The sequence below is a fragment of the Sinocyclocheilus rhinocerous genome, unplaced genomic scaffold (genome assembly GCF_001515625.1).
Source record: "Sinocyclocheilus rhinocerous isolate Xijiao unplaced genomic scaffold, SAMN03320098_v1.1 scaffold1812, whole genome shotgun sequence".
NCBI lineage: Eukaryota > Metazoa > Chordata > Actinopteri > Cypriniformes > Cyprinidae > Sinocyclocheilus > Sinocyclocheilus rhinocerous.
Window position 1 is genome coordinate 341,937 of NW_015670626.1, and position 23,988 is coordinate 365,924.

The 23,988-nt window shown below is 37.9% G+C and overlaps 2 protein-coding genes across 2 annotated transcripts in view; both read left to right on the top strand.

Annotated features, from left to right (window-relative positions):
- The window catches only part of hecw1a (HECT, C2 and WW domain containing E3 ubiquitin protein ligase 1a), a 69,423-nt gene extending 51,543 nt beyond the window's left edge, over nt 1-17,880 (top strand). The window contains exons 11-28 of the mRNA XM_016546261.1: nt 1,016-1,160; nt 1,554-1,666; nt 2,557-2,678; nt 3,518-3,703; nt 3,892-4,026; nt 4,151-4,256; nt 4,813-4,909; nt 6,282-6,365; nt 6,581-6,687; nt 7,566-7,680; nt 8,696-8,809; nt 8,914-9,066; nt 9,555-9,653; nt 9,749-9,878; nt 12,224-12,370; nt 12,485-12,599; nt 14,174-14,372; nt 16,168-17,880. Coding sequence (XP_016401747.1) covers nt 1,016-1,160; nt 1,554-1,666; nt 2,557-2,678; nt 3,518-3,703; nt 3,892-4,026; nt 4,151-4,256; nt 4,813-4,909; nt 6,282-6,365; nt 6,581-6,687; nt 7,566-7,680; nt 8,696-8,809; nt 8,914-9,066; nt 9,555-9,653; nt 9,749-9,878; nt 12,224-12,370; nt 12,485-12,599; nt 14,174-14,372; nt 16,168-16,279 — 2,279 coding nt within the window. The 3' untranslated portion in view covers nt 16,280-17,880. The remainder of the gene's footprint in view (nt 1-1,015; nt 1,161-1,553; nt 1,667-2,556; nt 2,679-3,517; nt 3,704-3,891; nt 4,027-4,150; nt 4,257-4,812; nt 4,910-6,281; nt 6,366-6,580; nt 6,688-7,565; nt 7,681-8,695; nt 8,810-8,913; nt 9,067-9,554; nt 9,654-9,748; nt 9,879-12,223; nt 12,371-12,484; nt 12,600-14,173; nt 14,373-16,167) is intronic.
- Nucleotides 17,881-19,246: 1,366 nt separating this feature from the next.
- Nucleotides 19,247-23,988, top strand: part of stk17a (serine/threonine kinase 17a) — a 43,033-nt gene continuing 38,291 nt past the window's right edge. The window contains exon 1 of the mRNA XM_016546267.1: nt 19,247-19,649. Within this exon, the coding sequence (XP_016401753.1) occupies nt 19,501-19,649 (149 nt within the window). The 5' untranslated portion in view covers nt 19,247-19,500. The remainder of the gene's footprint in view (nt 19,650-23,988) is intronic.

A 23,988-nucleotide genomic window follows, 5' to 3' on the forward strand; every position in this document is an offset into this window, starting at 1 on the left:
TGTGTGTGTGTGTGTTTAAAGCTGTGCTTCTTCAGGGTTCAACATACAAGTGATTTTCCATGCATATTCTGAATGCGAGACTCGATAGCTGCTTCCTTTCAGTTCATGACTGAATTTGAATTGAAATGTCTATTTCACACAAGATGCTGGAATTGGAATGACGGAAAGAATTTTCTTGAATTAAAAATTTACAGAAGCGCTGTCAATATATAAAAATAATTGTTTATCAAATATATCAAAAGTACAGTAAAAACAGTAATATTGTGAAATATTATTCCAAGGTAAAACAGCTGTTTTCTATGTGAATCTCTGTTAAACTGTAATTTATTTCTGTGATCTGCAGCTGTATTTTCAGCATCATTACTCCAGTCTTCAGTGTCACATGATCTTCAGAAATCATTCTAATATGCTGATTTGCTGCTCAACAAACATTTCTGATTATTATCAATGTTGAAAACAGTCGTGCTGCACAATATTTTTGTGGAAACTGATGCATTTTATTTTTCAGGATTCACAGATGAATATAAAGCTCAAAAGAACAGCATTTATTTGAAATAGAAATCGTTTGTAACATTTTAAATGTCTTTACTGACACTTTTGAGCAATTTAATGCTATATTGTATTATATAGACTATATATTTGATAGAAGATTTTAGAATCTTAGATAAAAGTTTTATTTAAAATATATAAACTAAGTACAAGTTATATCATTTCAAACATTATCATAATTTGTCTACAAATATCATGATAACATGTTTATGGGTAATTCATACTGAAGAATGAAATGTTATTAAATACCAAACTTTTTTTGGAAATTCTTTGAATTTCACTCCAATTCTCTATCCTGTTTGCTAACATCAATTCAAATTGTTGAATATTCTATGCATTGCATACTGTGTATTCAGTACACACACATATATATTAAATTGCATGGAATTGTCTCTACTCAGCCTGACTGCATGTGTTTATATGCTTCTTATATATAAGCTCATGTTTTTCTTTAAATCTGGCACAGACTGGGAGGCCAGGATAGACAGTCACGGCCGTGTTTTCTACGTGGATCATGTGAACCGCACCACCACGTGGCAGAGGCCCAGCCATGCAGCCAAATGCAGCGGCATCCGGAGATCCAATATTTCACAATATTTTAAAGCACATAAATGCAGCCTTAGTGAGCAAAGCAGATATTTTATTTTATTTTTAAAAATACACATATATATATATATATTGACCTCAAGCTTCAAACTTTTGAATGGTAGTAGCAACATTTGAATGATTAATTGTTGGTCATTTTGAAATACCGTGCAAGTAATTCAAATTATCAAAAAGAAAACAAGCCTTTCCTAAAATGCTGAGTTTATGAATATTACTTTAGGCAAACAGAGACTCTTCTCTGCTCTGACCTCACTGTCACAATGCAAGAAAAAGCTACAAAGGTTGAAAAAACAACATGATGGCCTTCATAAGTTTTCTTCATTTCATGATGTACTGTATAAACAGCACATTGTTTTGCATCAAGAACGATGATAATTTGAGCATGATGGTTTTGTCACCAGGTATCAGAACATCCAGAGGACGATGGCCACAGAAGATGAACCGGCTGCTCGTGTATCTGAGAGAAACAGCGGAGGAGACACAGATAGTGAATCCACACCACAAGCTGCAGGTGGGCCTTTCTTTCAGATGCTGTTTGATGAAAATAAACTTTTGAGTTTTGAGCAGAAGAGGTGTTAGCAGACAAGCTGCCAGAGAACAGATTAGGTGTCATAGATCTTTAGTTTCAAGTTAAAATGTATGTATTTCCATTTATAATTCAACCAGAAGGTGAAATACTTGTAGAAACCGATAGACCCAAAATAAGTGATTTTATAAACTCCAACTTGGATGCATTTATTTATTAGTAATTCTTTACTGTTCCAAGCTTAAAGGAATAGTTGACCCAGAAATGCTGAAATTGCTGACTATGCACTCATTCTCACGTCATCAGAGATGTAGATGAGTTTGTTTCTTCATCAGGTTTGTAGAAATGTAGCATTGCATCAGTGTCTCAGCAATGGATGCTCTGCAGTGAATGGGTGCCGTCAGAATGAGAGTCCAAACAGCTGATAAAAACATCACAATAATCCACAAGTAAAAAGTGAAAAAGTGCATCTGCTGTTGTCTCTCGCATCAAAATCCAGTCACATATGTGTTTAGAGCTGTTTAAACACTGCTTGATCTGTGCAGATTTCCCTCCTGATTCACACCAGAACACTTTTTCACTGGAGGAAGAGTTATTATGGATTATGGACTCAATGTATTTTAGTTAAAAGCATCTTAATGCTGGATTTGTTTCAGCTTTTGTCTTCTCCAGATGTTAACTGATGGACTGGAGTGTTGTGGATTACTTGTGGATTATTGTGATGTTTTTATCAGCTGTTTGGACTCTCATTCTGACGGCACCCATTCACTGCAGAGCATCCATTGCTGAGGGTTGAATACATTTTCAGCAAATTTTCATTTTCGGCTGAACTATTCCTTTAAATAAGACATTATTTGTGTCTGTAATGTCTGTAGATCAGCGAAGGGAAGGTCCTTCATCTCCTGTGAATAATCAGAGCGTCACGCTGCTGCTCCAGTCTCCAGCCGTGAAGTTTGTGGCGCACCCAGAATTCTTCACTGTCCTCCATGCTAACTACGTAAGTCACAATGAGAAGTTTTCATGTGTATTCTTGTGGTTTGTCCTGCAGAAAGCGGATTCAAACCATTTGTAGCCAGTGCACTGAATTCACTCAAATGAAAGTGGCTTTATTTGCTTCAGTGAATGCAGACACAGGAGTGCTGTGAGGATGCTACTGCGATCAGTTCAGCGCTCGTGAACGGACACTGTTCAAGATTGCACTTTAGTTGAAGCGTGATATTGATTGAACTATTTGCAGATACCTTCTTTATTGATCCCATAAGCACTCCTGCTGCCCTGCAATAGCAAAGCAGACAGATAACAGACATTAACAAGTCAAAGATAAAGCATGCGGAGACAGGAGTGCATCTGTGGGAGCGGATGTTTGTGTTCGAGTGCCTATACACTTCTTCACAATATGGGACAAATGTTTTTTGTTGTTGTTTTTCTGTGTCTGTGTTGTGCTCTTTATTCTGTTTCAAGTTATTTCATGCAGGTCACATACACAGACCTCACTCGCAAAAATACATGGCATTGATTGAATATTCATGATTGTACTGAAGTCTCTCTGTGTGTGTGTTCAGTTTGATAACACCGGATTACTCACTATATCAGATCAGATGCACATTTACAAGAATATGCATTAATCTGATTGTCATAATCAGACTGAGACAATATTCTAGTTCCTAAAACACAAATATGACAGAATTGTGGGCTGAGTAAAAACCTTTGCAACAAAGCATTTGGAACAAAACATAAAAACACAAACACACACAAACTCTTACACACACTCACTCACTCATACACACACACACACACACACACACTCACACACACACACACACAAACTCTTACCAGGGTGCGTATCGGATGTTTACTAACAGTACCTGCCTGAAGCACATGATTCTGAAAATACGGCGAGATGCTCTCAACTTTGAGCGATATCAACACAACCGCGACTTCGTCACTTTCCTCAACAAATTCGCCGATACTCAGCTGGAGCTCCCGAGAGGCTGGGAGATCAAGACAGACCCGCAGGGCAAGGTGAGCTGCTCCAGACATACACAACCACTGCTTCAGAACGGCTTCATACACACAACCACTGCTCCCCATCGATGAGCAGCTGCGTACTTATGGAAAATAATAACGGGTAGACTAGCATAACGTAAAACTGCTTTAGTGTTTACATTCAGATTAATGACATGTTTGTGTGTGATCTTTTGCTGTGGTAGTCGTTCTTTGTGGACCACAACAGTCGTGCGACGACCTTCATCGACCCCAGGATTCCCCTTCAGAACGGACGTCTGCCGAATCACCTCACACACAGACAACACTTACAGAGACTGCGCAGCTACAGCGCCGGAGAGGTGCAGCACACACACACACACACACACACACACTCACACACACACACAGACACACACACATGCAAATGCTCTCAGATTTCAAGCCATGACTGTAATTTTGCTGATGTTATGTGTTGTGTCTCAGGCATCAGAAGTGTCCCGAAACAGAGGAGCGTCTCTGCTCAGCAGACCTGGAAACGGTTTAATATCAGCTGTCAGGAATCAATACCAGCCCGATTCAGTGCCTCTAGGTCAGTCAAACCTACAGAATCAAAGAAAAAAACTATACTAAAAAATACTTTTATTCATCAGTGACACATTCAATTGATGGAAAGTGACAGTAAAGACATGTATAATGTTACAGAAGATTTCTATTTCAAATAAATGCTGTTCTTCTGAACTTTCTATTCATCTGTTAATCCTGAAAAATAAAATGTATTTCCACAAAAATATTGTGCAGCACAACTGTGTTCAACATTGATAATAATCAGAAATGTTTCTTGAGCAGCAAATCAGCATATTAGAATGATTTCTGAAGATCATGTGACACTGAAGACTGGAGTAATGATGCTGAAAATACAGCTGCGCATCACAGAAATACATTACAGTTTAACAGAGATTCACATAGAACACAGCTGTTTTACACTGTAATAATATTTCACAATATTACTGTTTTTACTGTACCTTTTGACCATATTATTGTTTGTGCTCTACCTATTTTGGAGTCTCCATAATACAGTCTCATGCGTTCAATATGAACTTTCAATCATTCTTTATTATGCTTTCGTCTGTTTTCTTGACCCTCAGCTTACAATGATAAAATTGTGGCTTTCCTGCGGCAACCGAACATACTGGACCTGCTGCAGGAACGACAGCCGAGTCTCGCCAGGAATCACACACTCAGGTGAGCCGGCTCTCATCATCAGTAGTGTTGGATTATTAAATTAGAGTTCCTCAAGCACACATGTTTTTGTTATATATGTCATGCTAAATGACAGTGAGCAGAAGATGACAGTCGTTTAATGCCAAGCAAAAACTGTTGCATTCTGGGAGTTTATTCTGGGAGTACAGAGATACATAAATCCATTATGACTCATTTAAGTGGAACCAGTGCTATTATTGTCATCAAAAAACTAATAAAAATGATTGCTGTTAATATAAATAAAGATTATATAAATTAAATATAAATATTAAATGAAAAAAATGTAACTTGGAAAAACTGAAATAAAAATTAGAAATGATGCCTTGGCCACTAACAGAAATAAAATGAGTTAAAGTTACTAGGATTTCTATAACTAAAAACTGAAATAAAGCTGATAAAAAAATTAAATACAAATATTAGATGGCACACATTAAATGAAAATTCAATGAATGAATGAAAATTATAAATGTTGCCTTGACCACTGACAGAAACAAAATATGTACTAAAATTACTAAAACAAAAAGTTGAAAAAAATAAATAAATAAATTGCTCAATTGAAATATAAAATAAACTAATAAAAATGGCGAAAACACATGTCAAAATTAAACAAAATAAATATGTAAATAAAATGTAAATATTAGTTGAAAAAATAAAAAAAAATAAAATAAAATAAAAAATAAAAACGATAATGAAAATTAGAAATGTTGGCTGCTAACTGAAATAAAATAAAACTAAAACTGAAATATAAATATATTAAAGCTAAATAGGAATATTAACAGCAATGAAATGTATCCTTTGCAACTAATGAAATAAAATAAGTTAATTGAAGTATTAAAATTACTAAAACTGAAAAAAAAAGATTCTAATAAAAATGACAAAATCAGAATTACATATCAGAATTATTAATTGAAGTAACAAAATTACTAAAACTTAAACTAAAATTAAAATGAAATCTGAAAATATAAAAATAAAAGCCAATTCAAAATATGAATAAATACTATAAATGCTAAAATATCACTGAGTTACGACTAACATTGGAGTGTTAAGCTCATATAGCAATAGAGTTACAGTCTGACACAATAAAGCTGCATGAAACATTCTTAATGCATGTAGAAAACAAAGTTTGTGTCAGTGAATCAGAATTTAACTGTTAACTGTGCATTAACAGTGGCACTAATGCAGCGCGCCAAGCATTCCTGAATCTGCTCTATGATTCTATTAAACTAGTGACGTGCTTTACTGTTACTCTTAAAAACAATTAACATTCCATTTGTTCAGACCTTTTAAAAGCTACTCAGTGTGGAAATGTGAGATTGTGTGGATGTTTACGTGCTCCGTGCATGCTTTCTTTCAGGGAGAAAATCCATTACATCAGAACTGAAGGTCCTCAGGGCGTTGAAAAGCTGTCCTGTGACGCAGACCTGGTCATGCTGTTAAGGTACAGTGACAATTTACTAACAATTTAAACTAAATGTTCTGTTTTTATGAATATTTATACTATATTTAGCTATTCTTTGTATCTATTTTATTATAATTTTGTATTCATTTTTGACATGTTTAATTTTTATTAATTATGCAATATTTAAAAATAAATACAAATATAAAAACATGTTTTTGCATGCGTTCTAATATTTTTTCCTCTCTGTCATTCAGTCTTTTTGATGAGGAGATCATGTCGTATATTCCATCTCACTCTTTCCACCCCGGCCTCAGCTTCTCTCCACGCTGCTCTCCCGGATCCTCGCCTCAGAGTTCACCGGGTATGATCATATTACTATTTAAAAGCAAGACTTTCATCATTGGGTTTGTTTAGGCTGATTTAGTTGGACAAAAACGATTCCCCTAGTTTAGCTTTGAAACTACTGCTAGTTCTAGCAACCAACAAAAATCAGCTGTGTATTCAAGATGAGGAATCAGTATTTTTGGTCTGTTTTCACCAAACAGAAAGACTATACAAGTGCTTTTAGAAAACTTTTAGAATAACACAAGCAGATAGAGTGCATCAAAGCTAAAAGACGTGAATTAAAAGCTACAAATGGACAACTATTTCAAATGCTGAAGACACGATCTAACTGTGTTGTTTACCCAGATTATTATCGTAGGATCTTATAGAACATGCTCAGTAACAAACATCCACATACTGACTTCTAAGGCTTTCTTTAAAAAGTCTGTGGAAACATGAGCCGGTCTCTTGTGTGTAGCGCCGCTTGCCAAAACCCAGCAAAGCCTTTTCCTTATAACGCAGCGAGAGCAATCACTCCCCGCATCAGTTCTTCAGTGTGCTTGCGGTTGCAATCTGGCCAGTCTGCCACTTCCCTCATGTTTAAACAAATCACAGGTCATTCCTCGCGTCAGGACGGTTCTTTCAGAACCTGTTCGGCACGCTTGTGATAGCTAGTGCTTGATGAGAAACTCAGAGTATAAGTCTAATTATTTCACAGCATGGTGCTGACATCCCTGCTCCATTTGCTTTGTTGTTTCACATTGAGGCACCCAGAAATGTATTAAATGTAGCTTTTCTTTGGCTTTTGCCCACTTGTATTTCATTTGAATATATTGTATGACATTTTCAAATAAGGAAATGTTCAAATATAGACCAGTGTGTAATTATATGCAGCGGTATTATATATTTTGACAGGCTTGCAGAGGGCCAGAGCGCCTGCTCCGTACCGCAGAGACTTTGAGGCAAAGCTTCGCAATTTTTACAGGAAGCTGGAGGCTAAAGGCTACGGCCAGGGACCAGGAAAAATCAAGTAAGTGTGTTATCATAAGTTATAAGTGCATTATCCTGTGCAATGAAGACTGCCGCGATTGTCTGTAGCGCATGTTTTTTTCCTGCACTAAGCTTGGTTTTTCCAAAATGTGCCCAGATCTCGGATTTAAAAATAGTGGGTGTGACAAGAGCATATGCAAATAACGTCAGTACACTGTAAAAACTGAAAACTATTGTAAAAATGCTACCGAAAAAAAAAAAACTGTTAATAGGTTAACAGTAAGTTCCCGTACTATATAGAGGGAAAAACTGTAAAAGATTTAACCAGACATTTCATGTCATTTTATAATAAAATGCTGTTAATTGTACAATTTTTAGAAGTAAAAAAGAACAAATCAACGTATAATTTACAGTAAAAAACTGTATTTTGTTTAAATAATCATGTTTCTTAATAGTTTTGTCATCAGTTATGTACATTTGGGTTTATGTTACATCTTCTGTTGATTAATGAATGTTTATTGCATTATTTAAGTGTCATGTGTGTTACCGTGATGGTGTTTAGTGTTTGTGTGAATGCACCTTCTGTTAGTATATACTCCAGCTTGTGGAAAAGCTACTTGTGATGAACTGATTCGTCATATTGCTGTCTCTTTTACCAACTGCATTATTGTGGTGGTTGTCAACATTTGTTAAAGATACAAAACAGATTTTAGTGGCAGTGTGCATTGTTGAATTTACTACTTTACACTCAAATTCTCTTGTTTGTAAATTACAGTTTATACTGAAAAATTTACAGTTTGTACTGTAAATGTTTTTACAGTTTTTCTGTATTTTTTACAAAATTATTCTGGCAACCACAGCTGCCAAAATTATTTTGTTAAAACTACAGATTTTGTTTACAGTGTAGGCTATAATCGATTATGGTCTATTACTGCATCGATGCAACGATTAATTTCAACACCCCTAATAGATAGATAGATAGATAGATAGATAGATAGATAGATAGATTTGACATTTTACATTTTGATTTGGTTTAATTTTGTGTTGCTATTAAGGCTCATCATCAGAAGGGAACATCTACTGGAGGGCACCTTTAATCAAGTAATGGCCTACTCACGCAAAGAGCTCCAGAGAAACAAGCTCTTCATCACCTTTGTAGGAGAGGAAGGGTCAGTCCACTGTGTTCTCATTCACATGCATGTTATTGCCAGACATACAAACCTAAATTTGGAATCTTAACTGATTTAAAATGTTGCGTTCATGTTCCCTATAGTTTGGATTACAGCGGCCCATCGCGGGAGTTCTTCTTCCTGTTGTCTCAGGAGCTGTTTAACCCCTACTACGGTCTGTTTGAGTACTCAGCCAATGACACGTATACGGTGCAGATCAGCCCCATGTCTGCATTTGTAGAGAACCATTTGGAATGGTGAGAGATCTTCCGTTTTCTACCTTACTATCTCTCTTTATCTCTAATTATTGCTGTTTGGAATGTTGGAATGTTTTTGAAGTTCAGCTTTGTAGTTCTCTGGTTGATGTGGCATGTGGTTGAGGAATCGCATGCCTTCTGCTCATAAGCGGTCACGCTACGTCTTTGTTTTGTCTCTTATTTCGGGATTTCGACTGCCTCTTGTTGAGTAAATTATAGAGTCACAAAACTAAATACAAAGACAAATTCTCAGCGTTTGCCTTGAACTTCATCCAAGGAGAGGACACGTCTCGTGAACGTCAGCTTTCAGATTCACAACTTTTAACTGAATTTAAATGCTGGCCAAAGTCACAATGTCTGACTTTCAAGCCCGATCCAGAAGGTAGAGAATTTTAAAAGCCTATAATTGGTTCAAAAACAGGATCTGTGTTATATTAGCATGTACAGAACATTATGACATGGATAAATGTTTTGCTGGACCCTCACAGGTTCCGTTTCAGTGGCCGTATTTTGGGTCTGGCTCTGATCCACCAGTATCTGTTGGATGCTTTCTTCACTCGACCGTTCTACAAGGCCCTGATCAGACTGTGAGTCTCAAAGCTTCTTTGCAGTGGAGATGACATCATAAAGTGAGTTTCGAATGATGGATTTTGATTGGATGTCTGTATTGTGTGGTCCGTAGAGTGACAGATCTGAGTGATTTGGAATACCTGGATGAGGAGTTCCACCAGAGCTTACAGTGGATGAAGGACAACGATATCACGGATATCCTGGATCTGACTTTTACAGTCAATGAGGAGGTCTTCGGACAGGTGCTGGATAATTCAGTCTGTTTTCAAACACCTTGAAGGAGGTTTTTTTAATCTATTATTTTGATAATAAATTAATCTAACAATTATAAGAACGATTAATCGACTAATCGTCAATTATTTCACAGATTAATCAGTAGCCTTTGATCAATTATTCAGTTTTTACAAAGTTAAAATATTGAGTTATACATATTCTATACATATAGAGCTGCTTTATAGCAGAATATGAAGTTGTAATTATAACTGAAAGCGACACTGACACTGTTTTTTCATGGTAAATACTGTAAAGCTGCTTGCTTTTGTGTAAAGTGCTATATAAACAGGGGTGCACATAAGTTTTTCAGCCTGGTTCTCAAAAGAGCACCTGGATATTTGGTTTGGACCTCACACTGCACATAGTGTGACCCATTAAATATAACTATAAAAAAAAAATAATAGTGATAATAATATTACTGCACTTTATTTAAAAAAAATAAATAATAATAAACAACATAATAAAGTGTGATAATACTATTATATTTTAATATAAAAAGGCATTATTAAATATTTATTATTAAATAATTGTATTTACTTTTTTATATATATGCATTTTCATCATTTTCAAAATTAAAATCAGCAAGCTTTTATTTTGGCGGGTTGCCGGCAAGTAAGTATATGCGCTGCCGAGTGAAGAGCGTCAGTGAATGAAATGTCACAGTTTTGCATTGTGCTTTGCATTTTCCGGCAGCAGATAACCTAGACTTATGTTTTCAGTTCGAATAGAAATCTTATAAGGTATTACATTTTGTCTAAAATTGTAATTGTGCATTAACAGCTGTCAACCATGTCGGTATGCAAATGAGCGATCTGAACTTATTTACACAGTGCAATTTATATTTTGGTCGCACATGCGCACCTGCGTACCACTTATGTGCACCCCTGTATATAAATAAACATAATGTGACTGCAGAGCTGCTTCAAACATATCCGCATCGCTATGATCAGATGCTTTATTAACTGCTGTTTTCCCACGCTGTCATTTTTTGTTTATTTTGTTAAAGGGGAAAGCATGCAGCATGCTTACATATTCATCTAAATGCCGCTCTCAGCAGATTCGAGGTGTTCGCAAACAGTAAATCCCTGCTTGCGTATATCAAACTTTTTTTTACCCCTAACAGAAGAACGAAAAATAACTTTGCCATCAGTATATCATAGCCTTTACAAATGACAACATTTTTTGTTTGCATTTTTTATAAAACTTTCCCACACTCTACTGGTTCAGCTTCATTTGCATGTCTCATAAGCATGTTTACTTCTATTAGATGTAGCGTCTGGACCACTCAAACACACAATATATATTTTGTTTTTATATTTAACAAATACTCTGTAACCCCCCTCAGTTAACAAGCCATATGAGGACCCATGAACCCTTCCCCCCGAATTGCGTAACACCCCAGGAAGCCGAACAGGCTCCTGGTTGCATGGCAACCAACGCTGATATCACTGGGTTTATTGGCCAAAAGAATGCAAAGCAGGGAAAATCCCTGCATGTCCCAGGGCAAGAGGCAGAGTAGAAATGGACTTTTCTACTAATCTTGCTCTACAGCGCCACAACCTGGTCAAACTGCGTTATTGCAGGCCCTTACATTAGGTCATATGAGATCAAACGACTATTCGACAACAAAAATATTTGTCGTTGTTGACGTTGTCGATAATGTCGACTAATCGTTTCAGCCCTAGTGTCTTAACAAAATACCAACAATAATAATGATGAATGATTAAGAAAATTGATGCTCAGGCATTACATATAGCAAGCCAAACCTGTTTACCAGTTTTCCACATTATACTAAATGTTGGAAAAGTTGGCACGTCGGGGTCACCAATGCAAACCAAGCCACGCTGTTTACACCAGTGTTTCGCAATTCCATTGCAACCACAACCACAACCACAATGGGAGCTCCAGGACCAGAGTTGGGAAACACTGGTTTACACTCGGGAGATCAACTCATCAATGGTTTACCTCAGGGGTGTCCAATCCTGCTCCTGGAGGCCCACCGTCCTGCAGAGTTGAGCTCCAACCTCAGTTAAACCCACCTGAACTAGCTAATCAGTGTCTTCAGGATCACTAGAAACTTCCAGGCAGGTGTGTTAGGATAAGTTGGATCTAAACTCTACAGAACGTTAGCCCTTTAGAAGCAGATTTGGACACGCCTGGCTTGGGATAAATATTTTAACATTACACACAACAACAAAAAAGTGGCTCAGGATGAATCCATGCTTTTTTAGGTGCCATGTCACTAATAATTGTAAACATTCTGGTGCGACAAAGGTTTGTACCAACCCTTAAAATGTTTCATGTCATTTGACAGGTGATAGAGAGGGAACTGAAGTCGGGAGGCTCCAATATCCAAGTGACGGAGAAGAACAAGAAGGAATACATTGAGCGCATGGCTAGATGGAGGGTGGAGAGGGGGGTTATGCAGCAGACCGAAGCCCTTGTAAGAGGCTTCTATGAGGTACGTTAGCTTGAATAGCAGTTTCACTAACACAGCGGTTTAGTTAAACAATTACTTACTAATCCGATTCAGGTGATTTGAATGTCATATATAAACTGTTCCTTTACAATGCAGGTTGTAGACTCCCGCCTGGTTTCAGTGTTCGATGCTCGTGAGCTGGAGTTGGTCATTGCAGGGACGGCCGAGATCGATTTGAACGACTGGAGATCCAACACAGAATATAGAGGAGGTGAGCGAATGCTTGCTTTGTCTTTAAAAATTCATGGCAGCTGCTGGGTAGTATTGTCAATTTTGCTGCAGAAATGATCAATGAATCATTCGTTACTGAAGTTAAATGCTCAAGTGGTCTTCATTAGTGAGTAGAAGCTTGATTGTTCAGGCTTAGCATTTGTTCCATGTGGAGTGGTCTCACTTTTCTTTCAGGTCCTCTGCTGTGAATTACTATGGAGGGTCAACAGGATTGTATCCCAGAGCTAATGCCAAAACAAGTATCCCATCTGTTTAGATTGCAGTTCATAACACTGAAAGCGTGACCCCTGTAGAATTTCATATAACCCTGTGGGGTTGTGGTTTCACGGTGTTGAGATAACCTCGGTTGAATCTCTGGAGTCTTCTGTTGACTTTTCCTGTACAGCCTATGCACATTCAGATACGCATTTTCTTTTCTTCTTATACTTTAGCTAATTTAAATAAGCTTGTTTTCTGCTCCCGATTGGCCACTTTCCTGCAGAGTTTAGCTCCAGCCTCAATAAAACACACCTGAACCAGCTAATCAAAGGGGGCTTTGGCACTCGAGGAACGTTTTCATAGTTCCTATATTGTAACTCTTGGTGGAATTACCTGCTTTTTGGCTTGTTTGCACCGCATGAACTGGGAATGATTTTAGTTATAAGAATGCCTTTTGGGGGAACTAAATTAGCCCCTACTTTAGAGTAGGGTCTAACTCAACACAATAGAAACTACCAGTGATGTAAGTGAATGTTGATTGGCTGAAGGCATGCCATACGAAACACCGGCACCTGCCGTGTAAACACGCAGTTTACATAAACTTACTCCACAAACTAACTCCATGAACATGGAGAGGCATCGATGCCGAAGTCCAGGCATTTCACCATCCTTCATCCTCCAGTTGTTGCAACCAGGAATATGGCCCTAGGGGAAAATTTAGATCTCAGGGACTGCCCTGGTAGCTACAGTAGTTCCTATAACTGAGTTCCTATAACTATCAGTTGCGAAAGCCCCTAAGATCTTGAGGATCACTAGAACTATGTCTGAAATCACCCCCTGTACCCTTTTATAGTGCACTTTTTGAGGGTTCAGCCATTTGAATTAGTGTCTGAAACCATATAGAGTGCACTTATTCAATTTGTATAATGCACTTCAATAATGAACGTACAACTGTACACTGAACTTGCACATTGTACACTGTACAGTTGATTCTGAACTGAATTCCACAGCGCTTCCAATTTTGTTCGCTTGTTTTCATTCACTCATTCAGTGTATTAAAGTGTAGTAATGTAGGGAACAGTGAATGAGGGAATAGGGGGCGAACCTAGAAACTTCCCGGCAGGTGTGTTGGAGCTAAACTCTGCAAGAAAGTGTCCTTCCCGGAGCAAGATTGGACATATTCCTGCTCTGTTGGAATCTCTTCTGCACTTCTCCTGAGGAGTTAGGATGCTACCTTCGAAATTAGCTGCCTGTGTAGGCAGTCGACAGCTTTCTATGTTTTAGACAGAGCCTCATAATGCACTGAACATCCACATGTTGGTGTTTAATTTCACAAGTCTCTCCATCACCCTCCAGGTTACCATGATGGGCACGTTGTGATTCGTAGTTTCTGGGATGCGGTGGAGCGCTTCAATAATGAGCAGAGGTTGCGCTTGCTGCAGTTCGTGACGGGAACGTCCAGTGTCCCCTACGAGGGTTTCGCAGCGCTCCGTGGGAGCAACGGCCTGCGGCGCTTCTGCATTGAAAAGTGGGGAAAGATTACCTCTCTACCAAGGTATACTGCTATAGATAACACTCTTTCTGCCTGCAGAATCACACATATCCCAAAGTAATGCTAAACACAGCTTTATATAACTCTTGATGACTTTTTAGTACTTGAGGAAGGCTAATTAATCAAGAGGGAAAGCTTTATGCTAGCTGAGGTAGAAAAATGTATCCAATTTACCAAGAATTGATTAGTATTTGTTAGGGATGCACCGATACCACTTTTTTCAGAACGAGTCCGATACCGCTCTCTCTCTCCTTACTGTCAAATAACTTTAGTAACTTGTGCATTGTTTTACTTACTTGCTTTTGACATATCCGACCGAACTACAAACTTTCCAGTGAGGTCTGTGAGATATTCACTCGACAAGCTCGCGCATCTGTGCTGCCGCGCGCTCAATCCACTCAGCGCGTATCGGTATCGGTGCATCCCTAGTATTTGTCTTTATTTTATTTTTTTATATGAATATATAGTGTTTTTTTTTCTCATTAATTTAAATTTCAGTTTTAGTTCTAGCTATTTTAGTACATCGGGTTTAACTAAATCAGGTGTTGCCTTGGCAACTGGCTGAATATAGAGTATATATATATATATATATATATATATATGTGTGTGTGTGTGTGGTAGTTTTAGTTAACTCTAATAACCCTGAAAAGACCCAATAAAACTGACAAATTAGCACAGTTTTCTTTTGTTGGTACTTCCTCCTGAAACAGGAAGCTGGTGTGGAACAGGACTCAGTAGCTTTAGTTAGTTAGCCTTGATAAACCATGAACGGCTAGTTGCTAATGCTAGTCACTGAAAGATACTATTAGGAGGAGGGGATATTCTCATTCTAGAGACAAAAAAAGTGTGATGTTATGAATATTTTTGGTGCATTTTCCCTAGAGAGGATATTTTAAATGTGCATATATTGCTGAAAGTTTGTTTGTCAACTTTTTGGAGCACATTACCATATAGATGGCTTGCATATGTGCTAGATTAGAGATGCTACACAGAAAGGCTCAGGATCTCAAAGACCTGGGCTGAATATTAAAAACCAAATGATTTTCTCTACCATTACACATTCATTTCATATTGCTCATGGTTTATATTTCATAGAATGAATATTATGTCTCATTTTATAACAAGAACAATCATGAGATTGAAGCAGGGCTTTGAGATCCTTACATTTCCATTTATATTTGATATCAAAACAGTCGTGAAATGAAAAACACAAGAGAGCAAAACGCAGAAATAATGGATGTATTTAGGACAACCCAAGCAGATTCTTTGTGTGAAGCTTGTTCAAATACTGTTTTGTTTACCTGCCATGGTTCTTCCACACTGTGCAATTCGATCACAACAGCAAAGAAACCGCCTTACTGTTTAGACTTGTAAATAAAGCTACCCGAGATGTGTCATCCAGAAAACCAACTGTTAGACTCAGAAGCTCAATTTGCGTCCAGTGGTTCACCTTGAAAATCATTTCTCTCTGTTCTGGCAAACAGAAGGGGCTGCGGATCAAAGCCTGGCGCCGTCAGCACTAAAGTACAGGCTCATATTTCTCTGACAGGGTGAGAACGGCTGGGAGTTTGTCATTGTGTGTGCACAGCGTCAGCAGCCAGAGCTAAATAAGGCCAATGTGATGGAAAGGATACAGATGCCTCACTCAGATACAGAATTTCACATGCTCTGCTGGGGAAAGCTGCGCTTTACAGCAAAGCGGCTCACAGAAGTGTAGAGCTCGTCTCACCTATTTAGTCTGAGGCCATGATAGAAGCTCCCTCCTGAACTTTGACCTCTGTATTTTCGTCTGCTGCAGGGCGCACACATGCTTCAACCGTCTGGATCTGCCTCCCTATCCGTCGTACCCTGTGCTGTATGAGAAACTTCTCACCGCTGTGGAGGAGACCAGCACCTTTGGTCTGGAGTGAAGAAGTGAGACTTGATTTTAAAATTTTTTTTTTACTGCGAAAACATTTTCAATAACTCAGTCCATGAGAGACTTTTTAAACTTCATCTGAGAATTTTGTTTAAAATAACTTGAAATAGCATGTTTCTGCACTAAAATCTAAGCTATGTAGTACTTTGTGGGAGTGTGGGGTCAGAAGCATCATGTATGCAATAGTGAAAACCTTGCATCCTACTCATGTTTGTCCTTGGCATCATCCTATTGGTTAGGCATCAGTACATCTCCTTTCTGATTGGATATTCCCTAAAAATGTGGTAAAGTGTGATTTTCAACACCTGGCTATGTTTGAAACGGAATACTAACATATTGCTTACTGAATATTGCACAGTATATACTGTACTTAATACTGCCCACATTTAAAGTTCTGTAGTATGTGAACCATATGCAACAAATAAACACTTCCAAGTGCAGTATGCAATGTAGTTGTCACACGACCTCGTTACACTGCATGTTTAAAAATTATGTGTCGCCCACTTTTCATATCAGAAATAAAAGTTGTTTTGCATTTTAATGTGTGAATGTTCACATAATAAGTCTAGTTTTGGTATTGCATTAAGTAGGCACATTGCATTATGGGATACAATAGTCTAGATATGTAAAACATCATCTAGGTGTTGTGTGCATACAGATAACATTTATGCTGTGCATGTTATGGATACTGCATAAATAGTATGAATAGTATGCTAGTATGCTATTCTGAACATAACCCCTGAGCAAACCTGAGTTTAGGAGGGATACATTAACAGCACATTTTCATTTTTGGGTGAACTGTCCCTTTAAATCAAAATAAAAAATGTTTAATAATTTCATGCTCATTTCATCGGCTGAACTCCAAACCACAGCAACTGTTTGCCTTTACATGATTCCGATGAACTGTTTCGCCTGATTTAATCACATGGCTCAAATACTGTTGAAAATGTCATTAAAAACGGATTATGTTTTTGGAGCAGAAATGGTTCAACTCAAGTTTGTCACCTCACTCTCAATAATATGAGCTCAAGCTTTAGATAGGAAGCACACTTGGAAGCTCACTTGATAGTGATGTAAGCCACTTCATTGTGTAACCAAATTAGTGACACTAACACTGAGCTCATCAGAACTTTCTGCCAGCAGCGTCCATGTGGCTACGTTATAAATAACTCTCTAACTGTTTAAACAATGCTTCTTAAAGCCAAAGCTGTTTTAGGTCACAGGGATGAGCTGCATTTAATAATGACACTGGCAATGGCATGATATTGGATTCATTCCTAGATTGGCATAAGTCCTCTTTTTCCCAGACATGTCCTGGACGGATTTTTTTAAATTGCCTACAATGTCTGGGTTTTGGCTTTATTTTCCTATTGACAATCTCTCTACAGTCCTCATACATTATATGTTATATTGCATTGCTTTGACTGTTGTCTGTAGATCCCGCCTTCTCGCACACCACGATTGGTTGATACGTGCAATGCCTGCATGCTATTGGTCAAACCACTTTTCAGTCATTGCCTTCAGCAAGTGTGAAACAAATATGAAAACAAAGCCAAAATGGACATTTAAGGCAATTTAGAAGTCAAGGGGGGGCGTATATCACCCAACTTGGTATATAATGTGTTTTGTTGTAAATTTGTGGGCGTTGCCACGGATAACAAATTTCAGACCCCACATCCACCTTGTATATTATACGTATGTCTTTATTAATTAAAATACATCTTTTTAAAGTTTTTAATTTATTTGTTTAATTTATTGATGCACATCTTCCATAGCGACAGTCACACAAATATAAGTTGGTTTGTCGCTCGTAACTGTAAAACTGTAAATGCAAACAGGCTTTGTCTTCTAATATTAATACAATTACTGTTCATAACCACAGATGACAAAACCAGATGCCCAGATTTTTTTATTATTCAGTATGAAGTATCTTAAGTGGTGTTTTTATGTCTTTATATTTGTATTTTTTGTTGGCCAAACGCCTCTCACCTCACCATCAAAAGAGAATTAGTTCATGGCTGGATCTTCACTGATGTTTAGCCAGGCCATCATTTAATGCATGCAGGCTCTTATGATGGTGTTTATCATTGTGTTGCATGTATTGTTTATTATTCCCCGGGGAATAAACATGTTCCCGATGACTCTGAACGCTTGTTGATGTCAACTCAAGCTTGTTTTATTTATCACTGACAGAACTTGTGAAATGACTATCTGACCATTTGCTGTACACTGTTCAGTTGATGATGATATAATGCATTTTTATCATTTTTATTTGTTGGCAGTTTTGTATTTTATATTCTTTTTGTATATGAGTTCAAGATAATGTGGCAAAAAAATGAAATTGCATATGAAAACCCTTTACTTGCCATGCAAACTGATGCAGATGTTAATGAAAATACACATGTAAATATAATTATGAACGTAAATTACTCTACATCAGCCTGATTTTCTGATGTCCATCTGTTCTACATGAACAGGCTTTGCTTTTCCCCAAATCCTTGTACATAAATGTCAATAAACAATCTCTTTGTAGTAGGTTGTATTAATTATGTTCACTTACTAAATATGGGGTTCACGTACACATTCATAAACACACAAGTTCACTCTCAGCCTTACACAGTCCAAACACTAGAGGGCCTCACAAGAATCTCTTCAATATGTGTGTGAATGTTTTGCTTCTCATGGGGAGATAAAACTATTTAAATATGCCCAGAATAAGAGCAGTCTTATAATAATAATCAGAAAAGGTTATTATCTTATTTTAATATAATCAGGGCTATATATATCTCAAATATATAATTATTTAATTAATTAATTGGTCACCTTTTATTGGTCAAATGTCACCGTCAAGGACCACCTCCTCCCGCCCACCGGCAAGTGCTTGATCGTAATTGGTGGAAAGCGGTGTCAATCACGCCCGTTGCCCCGGCAACTGAAGTCTGAGGAACAGCTTGAGCTTGGTTTTCAGTTGCGTCGGTGCGAGGAGAGCAGCAGTCAAACTCAAGCGCTTTTGCTCACTTACGAGGAGTTTTAATCGAAGATGAACAGTTCATATTTTAGACACGTTTAAATGTTAAGTCAAAATTCAGCGAGAGGAGCTGTTTTATTAGGTGAGGTAGCGTGATAGTATTCGTCGCACTGTATCAGCTCACCTGCAGGTAAAAACGGCTGTAGGTACAGCAATAAAACGAATTGACGTTAATAACAGCCGTTATGATTCCTGAGTGTCCCGAGCCCAAAAGCCGCATTCGGTGTGAATCCGGTCAGAACCGCTCCGGTTTGCTGCGCGAGATCCGGACCGCTGTCAGGAGCGAGCCGTTCACCGAGCGCTATGACGTCATCCCCGGCAAAGAGCTGGGCAGGTGAGGCGCACCTTTACCTGTGTGTGTGTGTGTGTGTGTGTGTGTCAGCTGTACCACGCGTTTTTATGTCTTATTTATCTCATGCATGTGCTTCATATGCGTTGTGTGTATGTGCCGTGCACTCTGAATCGGTTTGGAAGTCTTGCCATAGGTTTAGTCTTTTAATAAGTGCTGTGGTCAAAGTAAAGCATGCTTAGTAAATGTTTTGGCATGTTATATCCTACTTGTATTAAAGTCTGGGTTTTTGTATGTGCATTGAACATTTTTACATTCCAGGTTCCCTGTGCGTTATTATATGGATCTGCATTCTTATATATGGATATTGTATGCATTTATTGCTTGCAGTTCAATACATGTGCAGTATTTAGTCATGCATCACAGTATTTTGAACATCTGCACTGCTTCAGAGTGTAATTCGGCATTGCTTTGTCATTTAGATGGCTTTCATTGATGCATTTTATCAAGATAATGTGTAAAAAGTAATGAAAACCCTTTACTGATTCAGTTGTTAATGAAAATAAATATATTGTAATTAATAATGTTCATAAATACATATCAGCCTAATTTTCTGATCTCCATCTGTTCTATATGAACAGACTTCGCTTTTCCCCAAATCGTTGTGGATAGTGCATGCATTTATCGCTTACACTATTATATGGATCTGCATTCTTATATATGGATATTGTATGCATTTATTGCTTGCAGTTCAATACATGTGCAGTATTTAGTCATGCATCACAGTATTTTGAACATCTGCACTGCTTCAGTGTGTAATTCGGCATTGCTTTGTCATTTAGATGGCTTTCATTGATGCATTTTATATGGATCAGTTCAAGATAATGTGTAAAAAGTAATGAAAACCCTTTACTGATTCAGTTGTTAATGAAAATAAATATATTGTAATTAATAATGTTCATAAATACATATCAGCCTAATTTTCTGATCTCCATCTGTTCTATATGAACAGACTTCGCTTTTCCCCAAATCGTTGTGGATAGTGCATGCATTTATCGCTTACACTGCGTACAGTTCAGTCAGTTTAAGTCATGCATCACAGTTTTTAACATCTACACTGCTTTAAAGTGTGATTTGGCATTGCTTTGTCTTTTAGATGGCTTTCAGATACATGGATCTGCACATTTAATGAAACACAATAAACGTTTGCATGCAGTGCATTAAAGCTGGATCACATGATTGGAAAACAGAGCCGTTTGATGACACACTGCGTTGATGCCAGGGCTCAGTGGTTTTTAAATCAACGAGCCTTTGCCAAGCCTCTGTAGGACTTGAGCACTATGAAAACACTGCTCTGATTTCACTGCGCTTACTCTTGTTTGTACCGAGGATATGCAGTGCACGCACAAAAAGATTTGGGCTTGTGTAGCATTTTACGCCTGTGCAAAACTAGCAGAAAAGTCACTTTTATGTGTCCAATATCAACAAAGTGCTGGTTGAGATGAATAGGGACATTTAGCTTTTGCATGATGGACCAAAGTTTGAACTCCAGTTGAACACTTGTAAAGTACAAGTTACAATAGAGTGTCTTTTTTTGAATGGTTTATTTTCTGACAGCCCGCACGGCTGTATTAGTCACAAGACAAACTCTCAGACATGTAATATCAGCAGGCTATCTGATCCGTTTGTTTGCAAAACACATCAGGATTAATGGGCAGAGGTTTGAAAGTGCAACTATCTGGATGTTTGCCACCGCCGTTTAGACCGAGCCATTTCATCTGAGTACAATAAAGCAAGAGAAAAGACAAATCGGTGACTAGTTCATGTCCAGCATGTCTCAGCCTGTTTCCCAAAGGTGAACTTGAGTGGCTCAGGATTTCAGGGATGTGATTGGCTGCTCCAGCTGGTTTTATTTTGATGCCTGTGCTTGTGGAGACGAGCCATTTTCAGTCTTCAGTGAGCGATTTCAGTGAGTTATGATTCTGATTTCCATTCTGAGAATCACATTAGCCTAGATATTGCCATTTATAGTCTAGTTAGCCCAAGTATATGTAGTCTTATTTCTCACAAGAGTCAAGACTATTGGTATTTGATTATCTCTGACCGTTTCAAGAGTAGTTTTATTTAGACCAGATGTTTGTTTAGAGTATTTTTTTTGTTAGAAATTGCACATGGCAAATATTTGCGTCCGTTAATTTAATGTAGCACAATGCTGGAAATGGTCTAGATTACAGAATGGACTAACAGGTTTAGACTGACAGGTTTTAAGAGTGGCAAAAATGTTGAACTTGTAAAGAGCTACAGGCATCATTCATAAAACCTCACATAAGTGAGGAACGAATCAGGATTAGTAAAGGCAGAGACTCCTAATGATTATTTTTTATAACAGATTTGGAGAAATGTAGCACTGCATCAGTGTCTCAGCAACGGATGAGAAACAAACTCATCTACATCTTGAATGGCTTAAGGGTGAGTAGATTTTCATCAGGTTTTAATTTTTGGGTGAACGATTGCTTTAAAGATGTGTCTCGGTGTATGAGGTGAAATCGGAGCAGTGCTGTGTGATGCTCAAATGTGGATAATTGCAGGGCCGCCACACTGCATTCCTTAGCCACTGTGCTTTGTGAACACCCAGTCCTGACGGATCAGAACCAGTACTCTACCATTGTGTGTGGACGGCAGCCAAACGCTTTAGATCAACAAATGTCTTTGCCTTGCGTGTATGGGAACACATTCTGCACGCTGCAGATTAGGCCTGAGATATTTGATGGGAAGAGTGCCGTGTAAAATGAGAAGTGTAATTTTTCAAACATTTGGACTACATTTTATCTTCTTGCATCTAATGCCAAGTTTCTTAATGCCGTGTCACAGATCTGGTAATGGCAGCGTGCCATTTACAGTTCTGCTGGTGTTAAAAAGTAAAGATGTAATTTAAAACCCTATATTTATAAACTGAAATGCATGCCACTTATGCATTTTACAATAAAGATTTAAAGTAATAGTTCACCAAGAAATGAAATTTAGCTGAAAATGTCCTCTCCCTCAAGCCTTTCAAGATGTAGATGAGTTTGTTTCTTCATCAGGTTTGTAGAAATGTAGCATTGCATCAGTGTCTCAGCAATGGATGCTCTGCAGTGAATGGGTGCCGTCAGAATGAGAGTCCAAACAGCTGATAAAAACATCACAATAATCCACAAGTAATCCACAGCACTCCAGTCCATCAGTTAACATCTGGAGAAGAGAAACAAATCTATCAAGACGTTTTTAATCACAAACCGTTGCTTCTGGCCAAAATGTGAGTCTATAATAACACGTTTCTCCTGTACACTGTTACATATTTTTCTCCTGATTCAGATTGTGATGTTTTTATCAGCTGTTTGGACTCTCATTCTGACGGCACCCATTCACTGCAGAGCATCCATTGCTGAGACACTGATGCAATGCTACATTTCTACAAATCTGATGAAGAAACAAACTCATCTACATCTGGGATGACTTGAGGATGAGAACATTATCAGCAAATAAAGGCAGAATTTGCTTAAAAATGAAAATTGCTCTGAATGTTTGTTTGATCACACTTTTTCCACAGTTCAGCTTCAGTACTGAGCTCTGTGAACCCTTGTTGTTTTTTAATTAAGCTCGTACATTTGGGAGGGATGTGTTTGCAGCGTAAATATGGCTGACACCATAGTCTCACTGTTGTCTTAAACAGCATGTCATCAGCTGGGAATTTCTCACCCTTCTTTCATCAATCTTAGGGGTTTCTTTCCTTTCTGGGTGAGTTCCGCTGCTTGATTGACAGATCTGTGCAGCGTGATTTATATATTTTTTTCCCTTTGTATTTCCCATCACTTTTCCGCTGTCTTTCCCAGAGAATTCCGGCTCTAACAGCCGAGTGGGATACCATGACATCATTGTCGTGCCATTCAAGTGGTACGGGGCTAAAAGCCCAGTGGCAACATCTGCTGTGCACCATGGAAACAGAGCGGGTGACGGCGATGTCATGTGAAAGCCAAGTTTGTTATTGAAGCCCTTTTAGTGCTTGAGTGTCAGAAAGAGGCAGTGATGATCTGGGCCAAGAGTGTTCGTGTAAATTTGTCTAAATATGTCATTTTAACCAACCGCCGCCACATCAACAACTTTTTTTGCAAACTTTTTAGAGTAGAACAAAGCACTGAAGTATTCAACTTTGACATTATTGATGTCAAATTGTGCAGCTTGTGCTACTACCAACAAATGTATAGAAATGTATCTTTTAAAAAAAATGGTGAGTTTTTCACAGAATTTTGCATAATTTTTTTTTTTTTTTCAAAAAAGGAATATATATAATATGTGTATGTACACACTACCATTCAAACGTTTGGGATCAGTAAGATTTTTTTAT